General features: G+C 41.4%; 1 protein-coding gene across 1 annotated transcript in view; it reads left to right on the top strand.

The window, feature by feature from the left end:
* The window catches only part of EFHC2 (EF-hand domain containing 2), a 204,667-nt gene that overhangs the window by 64,614 nt on the left and 123,631 nt on the right, over window positions 1-16,422 (top strand). Inside the window, exon 3 of the mRNA XM_041741319.1 lies at window positions 11,962-12,112. Within this exon, the coding sequence (XP_041597253.1) occupies window positions 11,962-12,112 (151 nt within the window). The remainder of the gene's footprint in view (window positions 1-11,961; window positions 12,113-16,422) is intronic.

The raw sequence follows: 16,422 nt of genomic DNA, 5'->3' as shown, positions 1-16,422 counted from the left end.
GTTCCGCGATTGCTAAGCACTTTCTTACTTGGGGAGAGCTACTTCCGGGGGACATCAAAGCACTTCCGGGGCCACAGGGCTCTTCCATTTGGTTTGGAATACAAGGCCCTTCAGAGACGTCATAGGTTTGAAAAGACTTGAAGGTGCTTCAGGGACCGCACATAGGGTTTTGTGAGCTGGGCTCTGAGCCTAGAAAGGTACAGCTAGAGTCCAACACACACTGGCAAGGAAGGGGAGGCTCACCCCACCCACTGCTCTTGCCCACCGGAATTCCTCACACCCCCCTTCAACTGGGGCAGTCTTCGCTCCCCCATCTTGGGTAAGTTAGCCCCCGCCCCCACTTGCCACGTCCGCCTTGCTTCCACGTGGCTCAGAGGCGCAAGAGCGCCCCACATATGTGGCCCAGCCAGGCCTCTGTAGGAGTGGCTATCCTTGGTTGCTGTTTGTCCCCTCCCCCATTCTTTTAAAAAACATGGTTTTAAAAACATCTTTTAAATATAAATGCTTTTAAAAAACATAGTTATAATTATAGTATATTACCATTTTCAGTTCTGTGTTTTTTCCCTGCTCAACATTTCTGCGTATCCTAAGTATTTTTCTTACTGCTATATAGTTTTCGAAAACATCATACTAGTGCCTTCATAATATTCCACAGAGTACATAGATGTGCCATAATTCACCAAACCCTTCCCTTTCTGTTAACTTTTTAGATTCCCTCTAGTTTTTTTCTACTAAAAAAGAAAAAAAGAAAAAAAAACGCTGCAAAGAACATCTCTGCACATATGTTTCTCCATATTTTGGTTTGTTTCTTTGGGCTACATGCCCAGAAATGGAGTTCCTGAGAAGTATCGGAATTTAAAAATGGCTCCTCATAGCACCAGATTGCCCTAGAAGAACTGTAGTAGTTTAAAATCCCATGCATGATGAATAATCCCACCAGGCCCATTTTATAGGAGAAACAAAACCGCTGCCTCTTACTTTAATTCGCTCTTATCTGATACATTCTTAGAACAAACATTTTTCTTTTATTTATTGACCCTCTGGTGAATTTTAAGCCCTTTTTTCATCTATTTTTTTAGGGTCTTTTAAAAGTTAATTAAATATGTTTTTATAAAATAGACTCACATTAAAGTTTTTTGTTAGTACATTTATTTTTATTTAGATTTTACTCTTTTGAAGTTATAACTTGTTTTAATACTCAAACCTTATTTTTTTTTTCACAATTTTCTTTTACTCCTAAGCTTGGAATGGTCATCCTCCCTTTCAGGGCTTTGAGAGATACACACACACACACACACACACACACACACACACACACACTTGGGGAGTGGGCAAAGGGCTTGGTTTGTTACATTTAAACTGATAATCCATCTGGCATATATTTTGGGTTATAATTTATTTTACATTGGGATGTACTTGATGCTATTCCAAGTTAGTACTTTTTTCATTTATTGATAGGTGGTTCCTTTTTCATGTGTTAAAGTCCTATATGTAATAGTCTATTTCCAGACCATTTTTCTTTTTCACAGACTAGTATGTTTTTTGTTACTGAGGTGGTATACTATTTTAATAATTGAAGCATTAAATTATACTAAGATATAAAATCTGGGAGAATTAGGTCCCTTCCATTACCATTAATTTTTACAATTTTCTTTAATAGGCAGATTTGTTTATAGCGTCAGGTGGACCTAGAATTATTTTTTTCAAATTCCTCCAGAACACCAGTGAACTTGAAATATGTTATTTTAGTCTGCTTATCTGGAATATATTCCACCTATTCATCAAGTTCGGCTGTATTTTCGAGTGTTTTTAGACTATTATCTGGGTCACAGAGTTTTCATTAAAACTATTTTTGGGTGTTTTGTAAGTTTTTGTTTCATTGTGAACATTCTTTTTCTCCTACCATATTTTCAGCTGGTTATTGCTAGTACATGATAATATTTTTTATTACTTTTTTCTTTTTTAAATTTAAGTGAAGCAGGGCTTGAACTCACTGCCCTAAGATCAAGACCTGAGCTGAGATCAAGAGTCAGTCACTTAACTAACTGTTAAGTGACAGACTTAAGATATTTTTGATTCGATTTGTGGTTATACTGAAATCTTTTTTTTTAAATATTTATTTATTTATTTATTCATGAGAGACAGAGAGAGAGGCAGGCAGAGACACAGGCAGAGGGAGAAGCAGGCTCCATTCAGGGAGCCCAATGTTGGGACTCAATCCGAGGACCGTGGGATCACGCCCTGAGCCGAAGGCAGACGCTCAACCACTGAGCCACCCAGGCATCCCATTTGTGGTTATGCTGAAATCTTTTATTTATTCTTAGTTATTCAGCCTTTGCTTATGCCAATATTTTATCAGCTTATAATACTTTTGTCTTTTTCTTGCTGATGTTTTTATTTCATACCTTTTTTAAAAAAGTATTTTTTATTCATGTGAGACAGAGAGGCAGAGACATAGGCAGAGGGAGAAGCAGGATGCACGCAGAGACCAGTGTGGGCCTCAATCCAGGGACCCCAGGATCACCCCCTGGGCCAAAGGCAGGCACCAGACCACTGAGCCACTCAGGTGTCCCTATTTCATACCTTTTTACATTGTCCAGAACTCCTCAAAACAATCCTAAATAATGTTGCCAGTAGGGGCGTTTTTGTTACATTCCTGTTTGTAGTAGATGCATAGTTTAGCTAACTATAATGCTGCATATTTAGGCTATTGTTTTTGTTTTTAGTAAAGATTTTATTTATGTGTGTGTGTGTGTGTGTGAGTGGGAGAGAGAGAGAGAGAGAGAGAGAGGGAGCACAAGCAGGGGGAGCAGCAGGCAGAGGCAAAGGGAGAGGGGAGAGCAGAGAATGGATCCCAGGACCCTGGGATCATGACTTGAGCCAAAGGCAGATGCTTAACCCACTGAGCCACCCAGGCACCCCTAGGTTTTAAAGCAGATGCTTTTCGGGATCCCTGGGTGGCACAGCGGTTTGGCGCCTGCCTTTGGCCCAGGGCGAGATCCTGGAGACCTGGGATCGAATCCAACATCGGGCTCCCGGTGCATGGAGCCTGCTTCTTCCTCCGCCTGTGTCTCGGCCTCTCTCTCTCTCTCTCTCTGTGACTATCATAAATAAATAAATAATTAATTAATTAAAATGATACTATTAAAAAAAAATAAAGCAGATGCTTTTCAATCTTGTTTAAGGACTTACTCTTGTCTTTTAAAATGTATGTGGTAGGAAACAGTCTGAGATCATTACAGTTTTGCTCTTATTTCCTAATCTGGAAACATCTTTGCATCTGTGAAGAAAATGCTGTGCTTTATGCAGATGGCTGCTGAATTCTGTTTGCTTGTATTTTAAATCATAAGTAGTGAAATTGTCAGGAGCAGTTCTCAACCTTGGCTTGCACACTCCTGTCACCTGGAGAGCTTAAAAAATCAGTAATGCGCAGTCCTACTCTGAAAGATTTTGATTTCCTTGTGTGTGGTATATGTACCTGGGTGTGGATGTGGCCCAAGCAACAGGAGTTTAAAAAGCTCTACAGGTGATTCTCATGTGCAGCTGGGGTTTGGACTGCTCCATCGTTGACTTTTTAATGGTATGTTAATCAGGCATTGGAATTCACTTCGTGGCTTTCCATCTGTTTTGGTATCCAGGGGAGTTATGTAATGGGGCAGTTTTCTTTTCCTTGAAAGTTTGAAAGAATCCGTTAGTAAATCATCCTGGTTGGAGCTTTTTGTTGAGACAATTCTTTGGTAATTTTTTCTGCTTCTTACTTGGTTATAGTTCATTTGTTGCGTTTTGAGAATTCACAGTTCTTACAAAAATCACTTACTAATTGTTTAAAATTTTCATAAAAGATTGTATGCTATATTAAGATGATTTATATCTTATAATTTATTACATTTTTATGTCCCGCAGTATCTCATTTCTGACTTTATACTTTTTTGACTATCTTTGCTAGAATTTTATGTTTTACTTATTAAACTCTTGGACCTATTTATTGCAGTTGATTCTTTTTCCTTTCAAATTCTTCTATTTAGGCTCTTATCATTATTGCTTCCTTCGTGTTTTCCTAATAACAGATTTTTACACTTCCAAAAATTTTTGCTCAATTTATTGCTCACTGAGTCAAAACTTTTGACTACAGACTTTCAGAATTACCTGGGGAGCTTTTAAAAAATACTAATGGCCCTCTTACCTGATGTGATGTGGTGCAAAAAAGATACATTTTTTAAATATTTTATTTTATTATTTATTCATGAGAGAGAGGCAGAGACATAGGCAGAGGGAGAAGCAGGCTCCATGCAGGAAACCCAACGTGGGACTTGATCCTGATCCTGATCCTGATCCCAATCCCGATCCCGGGACTCCAGGATCACACCCTGAGCCTAAGGCAGATGCCCAACCGCTGAGCCACCCAGGCGTCCCCCAAAAAAGAATTTTATTAAAGCACCAGGACAGGACCCATGGGTTGGAAGAACTGCACTGGGATGGTGAGGAGGAATCAATTATATGCTTTGAAGTTGGGAGGGGCAGAAGCAAAGGATGTTTCTGAGAGGATTTTTTTTTTTTTGAGATTTTATGTATTCATGAGAGACACACAGAGAGAGGCAGAGACACAGGCAGAGGGAGACGCAGGCTCCTCCATGCGGGGAGCCGATGCAGGCCCAGGACCCCGGGATCACACCCTGAGCCAAAGGAAGCCCCTCAACCACTGAGCCACCCCAGGCGTCCTTGAGAGGATTTTCACGTGTTAGAGAAGACTTCTAGGATCCTGGAGGTCTGGCTCTTGTCAGGCTAAGGTTGCTTTTTGCCTGTAGCAAAGCATTACCATTAAGGCAGTGAGTTCCTGGAGGAATGTCACACACTCTGCCTGTCTCAGATATTTTTCAATAGGCTGCAAATTGTAAGGAACCTTACTTTTATCTACGTTTCTTTTGCCTGTGTTCTCATCATTACCTGCCCCCAAGATTCTGATTTAAGTTATTTAGGCTTGGGTCTGCTTTATTGATGTTTTTTTGAGAGAGAGAGAGCGAAAGAGCCTGAGCTTGAGCACAAAAGAGCAAGTGGCAGGGGGAGAGGGAGGAGCAGACTCCCCCCTCACCAGGGAGCTGCATGTGGGATCCTGGGATCATGACCTGAACCGAAGGCAGATGCTTAACTGGCTGAGCCACCCAGGCACCCTGGTCTTTTCTTTCTTTTCTTTTTTTTAAATTTCATAATGTAGAGCTGAGGCTGAGAATAGCTGAGTTAGAACATTGAACTGAGTAAACTCTCTTTAAATTCTTTTTTTTTATAAATTTATTTATTTATTTATTTTAATTTTTATTTATTTATGATAGTCACAGAGAGAGAGAGAGAGGCAGAGACACAGGCAGAGGGAGAAACAGGCTCCATGCACCGGGAGCCCGACGTGGGATTCGATCCCGGGTCTCCAGGATCGCGCCCTGGGTCAAAGGCAGGCGCCAAACCGCTGCGCCACCCAGGGATCTCTAAATTCTTTTTTTTAAATTTTTTTTTAATTTTTATTTATTTATGATAGTCACACACACACACAGAGAGAGAGGCAGAGACACAGGCAGAGGGAGAAGCAGGCTCCATGCACTGGGAGCCCGACGTGGGACTCGATCCCGGGTCTCCAGGATCGCGCCCTGGGCCAAAGGCAGGCGCCAAACCGCTGCGCCACCCAGGGATCCCTAACTCTAAATTCTTGTATGTAATAATCTAAACCCAGTAATTCACCCAAGATTACAGATTTGCCTAAATTTTATAGGCTTGCACATTTTTTAGATTTTATTAGATTCTATAGTTATTTTTTTGCATTTTAAAATTTACTTTTAGCAAATGCCTAAAATGCCTAATTATGCCAATAATTATTACGAGTGAGGATTTTTGTTTTGAGTTACATAATACATTTCTCGTATTGGTGATTAATGACTAGAATTTACGTAATTTCTATATTTTCAACTTATTAAAATTTTTCATAAATTAGCCTATGTCAGGGAGGAAAAAATCACTTTCCCTTTGCCCTTCTAGGTGCTTGGCTAAGATGCCCCTATAATACAACACAGAATAACAAAAAACCAAACAAGTTTATTTTTTTTATTTTTTATTTTTTAATTTTTATTTATTTATGATAGGCACACAGTGAGAGAGAGAGGCAGAGACACAGGCAGAGGGAGAAGCAGGCTCCATGCACTGGGAGCCCGACGTGGGATTCGATCCCGGATCTCCAGGATCACGCCCTGGGCCAAAGGCAGGCGCCAAACCACTGCGCCACCCAGGGATCCCACCAAACAAGTTTAGTAGCATGTATACCTCCTGTGTATGTGGGGGAGACCCAGGAAAACTGACTAACTCCCACAAATGGCCCACGCCAGCCCCTTAAATACCATCTCCAGCTAAAGACAAAAGACCGGGATCCCTGGGTGGCGCAGGGGTTTAGCTCCTGCCTTTGGCCCAGGGCGCGATCCTGGAGACCCTGGATCAAATCCCACATCGGGCTCCCGGTGCATGGAGCCTGCTTCTCCCTCTGCCTGCGTCTCTGCCTCTCTCTCTCTCTCTCTGTGACTATAATACATAAATAAATAAAAATTAAAAAAAAATAAAGACAAAAGACCATGTTGAAGGTGGGGAACCTGTTCTGGGGAGTTATGGGGCAAATGCACAGTAAACAAGGGTAGGGTTGTTATGCAGATTTAAGTCCCTGCCTTCTCCACTGATCAGTTTCTAGAGATGTTTGCTCCTCTTCTTCCTGCTACAGGGAAGGAGACACCCTTATACATATAAATGTCTCTTACAAAAGGGTCACTTTACTTGAATTTCAGAGCTTCTCTCCGGTCTGCTGTTTCTTAAAAAGAACCAGTTAAAGAGAATTCTTAGCCAAAGAATCCCATTTTGGGGTGTCCTACTCTGCTCCGTTGTATGTGTGATAAATGTCTCTAAAATATCCCATTGTCATGTCTAAGTGAGCCATCCTTAATATGCAATACCAATCTTTTATGGTTTATTTTCTAAGAATTCTAAGACTCTGTAATCATAAAAGAAATCACTGGCTTAATCACAGCTTTTTCAGGAAGAATAAACAACGCCACATTAAATGCACAAAATTTGTGTTGTCTACTAACCTATAACAGCTTGCGTTTATCCTTACTGTTGTACACCTTCTCCTTTAGGACTCCATGATTTGTCTGAGCCGTTTTCATCAAATAGAACCTAAGCATTTTCAACTTAGACTAGTGATGCTGGTCTCTTTATAGACTGTTGAGCCTTATCGAACATTACTGGTGTTTCATCTCTTTGCTGACAGCTTCTCTAGAAAGTCAGCTGTAAATTTTTGACACTTAGATGCTGAGTTTCTGAGTAATATAGACTTTATGACTCAAGCATTGGTCACACCTACCTCACCATTTTTAAAAATTCTCTGATTTATTCAGAGACTCGGCGCTGGCTTTTGCCTCAGGATTGCAATGCCTAGCCTGCGACGGACAATCTTCCATGCACAATTATTTTTGTGTCAGTGCTGCATCAGACAATAATCATTTTGAAAACAATTTAAGTGGAAATTAGGAACCCAAATCAATGTTCAAACCCAGCTATTTGGGATATGCAATGCAAAGTGAATAGCTCAATTGACACGAAAATAGGATTAACTCCTTCTGCACCAGGCAGAATTCACACTATACAAACTTAAAACTAGGTGCCCACCCCTCTGAAACACACTCCTGACTGCTTTGAGTTTCTTTTGCCTTTAATTGTAAGAAGATCCTGATTTCAGAAACCTTAACGTTTAAGATTTTCCCTTTATAATGAAGAAATACCCTGTATCTATTATTTAAGACTAATTGATTTCAGATTTTATATCCTCTAGGCTGGCATCAAAAATTCAAATTGCCTTGGGGGATCAGGCGGGTAACCTTGTATCATGCAGTGGGGCTTGCAGAAGCCCGTGGGGAACTGAAGATCACATGCCCTGCCAAATGATATTTACATTCCATTTTCAAGAAAATTACAGCCAATTACATCCTCTAGGACCTTATTTATCTAATCTCTGCTTGACATCATAAATTATGATGAAGCCCTGTATCATAATTATGTTTCTATAAATTGTTATTTCTAGCAGTTTTTATTTTAGCTCCTTCCCTCTGGAGTCTCTGGTACCTCAAGTTCCTCTGTGATTAGGTGTTTTATCTTTGTGAGATCACTTTTAAGCTGTTTGGTGTCTCTTCACTGGTATTCCACTTTGCTGCATTTTACAGTTTTTTCCTCTCTTCCTTTTCTGTCTTTCAGTATCACTCTGACATGCTCTCCACCTTTTGTAGGGGAGGAAAAATCATATTCCCGCTACCTTTCAGGTTCTCAGCTGAGACACCCTTGTAATAAAGAGACAGATTAAAGGAGAAAAACAAACAAAAGCTTAATTAAACGTGCACATGGGGGAGAACCAGGAAGACTGAGTAACTCCCCAGATGGCCCAAGCCACCACCCTAAATCCAAAAATAAAGAGAAAAGGTGTTGGGGGTTGGGGGAATCGGTTGCAGGAGGTTACTGGGAAAGGTATAGTAAAGAAGAGTAAAGTGGTTGGTTATGCAGATTTTTAAAAAAGATTTATTTTATTTTAAATTTATTTTTATTTTTTAAAAAGATTTTATTTATTCATGAGAGAGAGAGAGGCAGATACCTAGGCAGAGGGAGAAGCAGGCTCCGTGGAGGGAGCCCCACGTGGGATTTGATCCCGGGTCTCCAGGCTCACACCCCGGGCTGAAGGCAGCACCGAACCGCTGGGCCACCGGGGCTGCCTTGTTTTTTTTTTTTTTTTTTTTTAAAGATTTTATTTATTTATTCATGAGAGAGAGATACACACAGGCAGAGGGAGAAGCAGGCTCCATGCAGGGAGCCTGAGGGACTCGATCCTGGGACTCCAGGATCATGCCCTGGGCTGAAGGCAGGCACTAAATCACTGAGCCACCCAGGGATTCCCCCATTAGCTATTTGAAAGTGTGCAATTTAGTGCCATCTAGTATGGCCACAGTGTTGTGTAACCATCACTTCTAACCAGTTGCAAGACATTTTCATCACCCTAGAAGGAAACCCTATACCCATCCAACAGCATCTTACTGGAAATGTTCACTCAACACAAATAAGACAGCAATTCTAGAAGTGGTTTACCCTATAACTGGAGGCAGGCTAGATGAATTTTCCAAGAAAGCACCTGAAAATAGGACCATTTTGGAATGAAGCCAAAGATGCTGTTTTGAAAAGGAAGAGATTTTTAGGTTCACTAGATTCCTAGAAAACCTGTTCCAGTAAGGACTATGCCTTGTCAGTATTTGTAACTGATCCATTCATTTTGAATACAGTCATTTAACTACAGCTCATTTTTAACATCCTTTATGGTAATTACCAAAGTTTCTTGTGTTGATCAAGGATAAACTCCTGATGCATTTTGTCAACCACTTCTGAAGTGTGAGCTTCTGATAGAAATTTGCTGCTCCTGGAGCATTTATTCCCAGTTAGGGTAACTGACCACCCTTAGAGGGTGGATTATACCTAACAGACTCCCTCCTATATATAGCATATTGCCCATGTTGAATTACTGTAGTCTTACATCATATACATTATTAACTTTTGCAACTCTAATTATAAAAAATTGATTAGAAAAATGAGAACAGAAGGAATATTAAAATGGAATGCTCCAGGAGCACGCATCCCAGGGCAGGCTTGAAAGTGTGATAAGGTTGCCATGTTGAGAGTGATTCCAATGGTTAAAGGTACGCATTATTCCTACAACATGGCACCTAAGCCAAAGGAAGCTATTTCAACTGGCCTTCAACTGAAGAGGCAGTCGTCCTCTGCTTTAACATGGAAGAAAAAGAGGCTGTGTTATAGTTACTGAGAAGTCCTGTTTTCCAAAATGGTTAAGGATTTTCCATGGGCGTTTTTGACCATCTCTGATTTTTACTGTAACAACTTTATTTTATTTTTTTAAAGATTTATTTATTTGTAGGGGGGCATGAGTGGGGCAAGAGGGGAGAGAAGCAGACTCCCTGTGTTGAGCACGGAGCCTGATGTGGGGCTCAACATGGGTTCCCTTAAAAAACAAAACAAAACAAAACAAAACCCATGGGTTCCCTTTCACAACCCTAGAATCATTACCTGAGCTACAATCAAGAATCAGACAAGGGCAGCCTGGGTGGCTCAGCGGTTTAGCATCGCCTTTGGCCCAAGGCATGATCCTGGAGACCCGGGATCGAGTCCCATGTCAGGCTCCCTCCGTGGAGCCTGCTTCTCCCTTTGCCTGTGTCTCTGCCTCTCTCTCTCTCTCTCTCTCTCATTAATAAATAAATAAAATCTTAAAAAAAAAAAAAGAGTCAGACACTTGGGGCACCTGGGTGGCTCAGTTGGTTAAGCATCTGCCTTCAGCTCAGGTTGTGATCCTAGAGTCCTAGGATTGAGCTCCATATCAGGCTTCCTGCTTGGCGGAGAGTTTGATTCTCCTCCTTCTGCCTCCTCTCCACTGACTCTGCTCCTGCTTTCTCTCTCCCTCTTTCTCTCAAAGAAATAAAATCTTAAAAAAAAAAAAAAGACATTCAACCAAGTGCCTTTTACCGAAATTACTTTAGAATCCACCTCTGCAGCCTGAGGCCCTCTCTAACACTCCCCTCCCCCCAACACATACACAATGTAAGATGAGACTGGTTGGCATCAAGCTAGGCTTTTTGAACTTCCTGGACAAGTTTAAGGTGGACTCCCCGATGCACTGGAAGAATTTCAGATCTGCCTATTGAAAGGATATTCAGAAAGAATATTATTTTGTCTATATAGTAGTTTCCCCTTCCCTCCCCATCCATGGGGTCTATGTTCCAAACTCCCCCATGGATACCTGAAACCATAGGTAATACTTAACACTATATATTAGTGGTTTTTTTTCCTGTATATACATACCTATGGTTTAATTTGTAAAGTCAGCACAGTAAGAGATAAACAACAATAAGTAATAGAACAGTATACTATAGTAAGTTATGTGAATGTGATCTCTCCCTGAAAATATCTTCTACTGTACTTACTCTTCATGTGATGATGTGAGATAAAATGCCTACGCAATGATTTCAAGTGAGGTGGATGACGTAAGCATTGTGATGTAGTGGTAGGCTCATTTTGACCTGGACATATGGCAGAAGGAGGATCATCTGCTTCTGGACCCAAGTGAGTGCAGATGACTGAAACTGTTGGAAGCAAAACCAGAAAGCTAAGGGGGGGGGTCCCTACTGTAGCCCACATCTAGAATCCCATTGTGAAATTCCAAAGACAGAAGCTAGTTCACTTTATAGAACTGATTGATGGATTTGTGGCTTGAATATTATTTCCTTCTTTTTATTTTTATTTTTTTTTATTTTTATTTATTTATGATAGTCACAGAGAGAGAGAGAGAGAGGCAGAGACACAGGCAGAGGGAGAAGCAGGCTCCATGCACCGGGAGCCCGACGTGGGATTCGATCCCAGGTCTCCAGGATCGCGCCCTGGGCCAAAGGCAGGCGCTAAACCGCTGCGCCACCCAGGGATCCCTTCTTTTTATTTTTTTTAAAAGATTTTATTTGTTTATTTGACAGAGTGAGAGCGAGCACAAGCAGGGGGAGCAGCAGACAGAGGAGAAGCAGGTTCCCCACTCAGCAGGGAGCCCGACATGGGGCTTGATCCCAGGACCTCGGGATCATGACCTGAGCTGAAGGCAGATGCTTAACTGACTGAGCCACCCGGGGGCCCCTTATTTCCTTATTCTAGCCAGATACTGATGAAAATGTAATCTTTATATGATAACCTAGATTGTATATCTGTTCTCAGAACAGATGTGTAGAATGTCTTTGTAAAAATCTGAACTTTTTGCTTTACATTAATAAGCATGCAGGCAGTAGTTGCATTGATTCTAAGTTTGCTGAAATGTTTTCATTTCTTAGTTTCTAATTATGATTCCAACAGGTATTATCTTTTGATGCCTATTTAGAAGATGAAGTACCTGATAAAAGTCAAGGAAACTATAGAATAAGACGCTATAAAATCTACTTCTACCTTGAAGATGACACAATTCAAGTAAATGAGCCAGAGTTGAAAAATAGTGGAATGCCTCAAGGTATCTATTTAATGCAGAGTTATGCTTCTCTTACTTGTGATTCCTGCCTGTCTTTCTCTAGCTTTTTAAAAGATGCCATGTACTACTTAGGTGTCTAACTTGTTGGTGACAGCGAACATAAACATGCTGTTAGCTGCTGTTTGCTTCAGCCACCCTCTCCTCATCCTCATACCTGTTAACTAGAGACTTTGACGGTTCCTCTGCAGAGAGTCATTGCTCCTCACCCCCCGTATGCCAGTCATCTTTATCCAGAGTCCATTTCAGCCAGACAAGAGTTAACCCTGTGATGTGGCTACCAGAGGAGCTAATCCTAAATTGCATTATTAGAAGTAGGGCGGAGATTGAGGGAGAGGACTGATTTCTTCTGTTTGTGCTGTGAGTCCTTCACTTGGGACAATGTTGAGATCTGGATACCTTCAGGAGATAGCAGCCATGATGGTAAAAGGACTGAAAATTGTCCTGTGTGAGGCAGAATAATGAAAAGGGATATTTGTCCATAAAGGGAAGACCCAGGTGTGCCTGGTAAATGTCTTCAGGAATCTGAAGGGCTGCCATGGGTTGGAAGGATGACCTAATTTTCTGTATCTTCAAGGATAGGACCTAGGGGGTCAGAATTCAGGTCAGTAAGAAGAAAAATTTTCTGGCAGAGAGCTGCCAGAGGTGGTAGTAGATGGGTCTGGACGAACATGGGGGTCAGGGTCGGGTGTAGGGGAGGAGAGGAGTGTCTCGTATTTGCTTGGTCCTTGGTATAGACTGATGGCCCTGCTCAGTAGCAGTAGGGGCGAGGTGGGGAAGTCATGTGTTTGCTTGGTGGGTGGTATAGATGACCTTCTAAGACCACTTTGGGCCCTTCGGAGCTATGATTCTTAGGAATGTTTATTGTCTCTGTCTGTCTTTTCTGGAGTTTGCCATCTCCAATATCTTAGGCTCTGAGGTTGTCTTCTCAACTATAGTCTCTATTCCTTTGACATTCCCTAATTGTTCACACCCACCATCCTTGTTCTCCATTCTGCTGGCAAAACGTAGCCTGAATCTATGTCTGTCTATGTCCTTTGCTACCATCCTAACCCACGCTACCTTCATTTCTTTTTTTTTCCTAAAGATTTTATTTATTTATTTGAGAAAGGGCCCATATGAGAGAGAATGGAAGAGCAAGAGAGCACGGGTGAGGGGAGGGGCAGGGAGAGAGGGAGAAGCAGACTCCCCACTGAGCAGGAAGCCTGACATAGGGCTCAATCTCAGGACCCTGGGATCATGACCTGAGCCAAAGGAAGACTTAACTGACTGAGCAACCCAGGCATCCCTAAGCTACCTTCATTTCTTGACTAGAGGAATGGAATAACTGCCTGATAGGTCTCTTACTATCCATTTCTGCTCCTCCTACAACCTCTTCTCTACACAGCAGCCAGAGTATTGTGTGGGGTATTAGCTCGGATGCAGTGGTGGCCTCCAAGAAGCATGCTTGCAGGCTTTCCCAGGGGCCACAGAACAAAGCCTCATGGACCAAATTAAAATGCATCAATCATATGATGCGTTAAAACAATTGAAACTACACAATGAGAAGCAAGGGGAAAGACATGGGTAAGTTCACAGACATAGGACAATGTACAAGTGGATAGAAGGATGACTCTGCCTAAATCCTAGGGTAGGCAATGGTCCTGTCTGTCTTTGCTGTGTCAGCCTTTCTGGCTGATAGTGTGATTTGGAGACCAGAGTTGAAGTTAAAGCGAGGGGGACCACAGACAGAGGGGACCTTGGGCTAATTGTCACATGCTCTGTTGGAGAGACAAGGGGATAAGTGGGCCTGGCCACAGCTGTAGTTCACCAATAAGCCTGCTTGAATAGTCCTGGGTTTTGTTTCTTGGGGAAAGGACACATGGGGCTGGAATTGATGTCACCAATGAATGAGTGGCCGAATTAAGGCCTCATGAATATTGAGTACTCATGAATATTTACTGCCTCTTGTATATTTAGTGCGTCATGAATATTTAGAGCCCAGGTGCCTCGTATATATTTACTACATATGGAAATTTAATTATCTCCTGGTCTTTCTGTCCCCTTCTTTCTATGTTTGACATACACATGCTCTATTTACTATCTACTTATTGTTGTTTAACACATCTTATGATTTTCTGCCTGTGTTAAATAAACTGTTTTCTTATTAACTCCTTATCTGGGCCCAATGCCTCCATGTCGTTATACAATAGTGGGTTCTATGGGGAGAAGCAGGAATTTCAGGAGACCATGGGCCTCTGAGTATAAGGTTATGATGAGGCAGTATGCAGAAGACTTCCTTCAATGCTCATGAGATTGAGGTTATTTCAGCACATAGCTCCATTGTGTTTGGATGATGAATTTAGGGCTGGTCAACATTGCCAAGAATTGTCTGTTGAATATCTAGTCTGTGCCAGGCACTGTGCTGGGTTTTGGGAGAATAGACAAAAGTAAGAAGACCTCCATCTCACAGAGCTTATAGCAAGCAGGTTGGAGATGAAAGGGAGGGAACAAGGTGACAAGTTCAAGAATTTTGCAGTTGAAACAAACCAGTTAGAACAAACCCGGGATAATGAGGGTAGGAATAGAAAACAGAGGAAAGACTACAGAGACATTTTATTGGCAGACTTGATAGGCCTTGACCAACAATTAAATATAGAGAGTGAGGAACGGAAATATCTGGTGATAAAGTATCTACTCTATCATTATCTCATTTACTCCCCCCACCCCCAACAACCATCTAAAGTAGGTCATTGTCACCTTTTACATAAAACAAACAAAGAGGCTTCAAGAGGTAATTTTCTTCATCTAAATCTTAACTAATTGCCTTGGAGCTCACTCTGGTTGAAAAGACGGTGATCCATCAGTAAAACCCAGAAGCCTGGAGCAAGGAGCAACACTGGGGTTGAAGTTGGGGTATGTTTGTTTTGACACATGAGGCCTTTGAAAGTGGGTTTCGGGCGTCTGTATGGTGATGCCCACCAGGCAGGTAGACTCTTGGGGTGTGTTTTCAGGAAGAAAGTCAGGACTGGAGATGTGGACTGGAAATCAAAGGTACTTAGATCATGAACTGAATCAGGCTTATTCTCCCAGGTTGGAAAAGAGGCACTGCTGAGGTGGTGGAAAAAGGAAGAAGATTGGATTTAATGTCTGTACTTGTTTTTTTCTAGTGGAGGGGAGAAAGTGAGAATTGGTGTGGGGGAGATGATACGAGCTGTCCTCATTATTCTTTGTGCTCTGACATACTCTCCGCTCCTGGGCCTTTTTATTTGGATGGAAGTATGACACTTTGTAAAAGGTCAAGAAGTCTTCAGACTCTTTAGGGTCATTTTTTTAAAATAAGATTTATTTATTTGAGAGAGTGCGAGTGAGTGTGTAGGGGGCGGGGCAAAGGGAGAGGGAGAGAGAATGTCTCAAGGGGATTCGGTGCTGAGCTCAGAGCCCAACAAGGGGCCTCAGTCTCCCGTCTTTAGGATCATTTTAAAGATCTATAAGGCAGTTTTTAAAGATTGAGAGTAATGTATTGGGAAATGTTTGAAGAATTACTTCTGAACAGAAAGAAAATTCACAACTTTTGAATTCTATGAACATCTGTTTTACCTAAGTGTGTTTAATTATGTAAGCAACAGTATTGCCTTAGCAAAACATATTTTCTCATAAATACTTTTATATTAATAAATATCATAGTTATATTTACTTAAATGCTTTACTCTCATATTCCCTAACTAAGCTTTTTGCTTATTTTTTGATTACCTTCCTCACATGACACCCAATTTACACAAATGAGAGACTGGGGGGTCATGGGACATCCTGAACATTTAACAGTGACTTGAATTGTTTTTCTTATTTTTAATTGAAAGCTTATATTGCTGCAGCTTACTGCCCCCCATCTAGTGAGTCTTTAGTTCTGTTAAACCATCTAAGAAGAAAAAGGAAATGCAACCTCTATGAAGCTCTTGGAAAGACTTTTATAAGACTTTTCAATTCTCTCAGCCTCTTGATTTCAAACCTCACATCGTCAGATTCCAAAGGCAAACTGAAGTTAGTCATAATAATTTATTTGAAAATAATTTTTAGGTGAATAGGGGAAAATGTTAATTCATAAAGACTCAGCATGGGGTAGGGAAACCCAACTCTGAGTAAAAGACAACTTTAAAGTCTCTTCAAAGTTTCAGAATTTCTGATTGGCTCTCTCTGATCAGTTCAAGGGATATATACAGAATACACAGTCATCTCCCTGTGAAACAAGACCGAATTTGTCAGCAGAGCTACCTGGCAGGCCATAGCAAGGAGTGTGGAAAGCAAACCCAAATAAC

The sequence above is a fragment of the Vulpes lagopus genome, chromosome X (assembly GCF_018345385.1).
Source record: "Vulpes lagopus strain Blue_001 chromosome X, ASM1834538v1, whole genome shotgun sequence".
NCBI classification, from domain to species: domain Eukaryota; kingdom Metazoa; phylum Chordata; class Mammalia; order Carnivora; family Canidae; genus Vulpes; species Vulpes lagopus.
The sequence above is the reverse complement of the archived record's forward strand: the minus strand, read 5'-3'. Positions and strand labels throughout refer to the sequence as shown.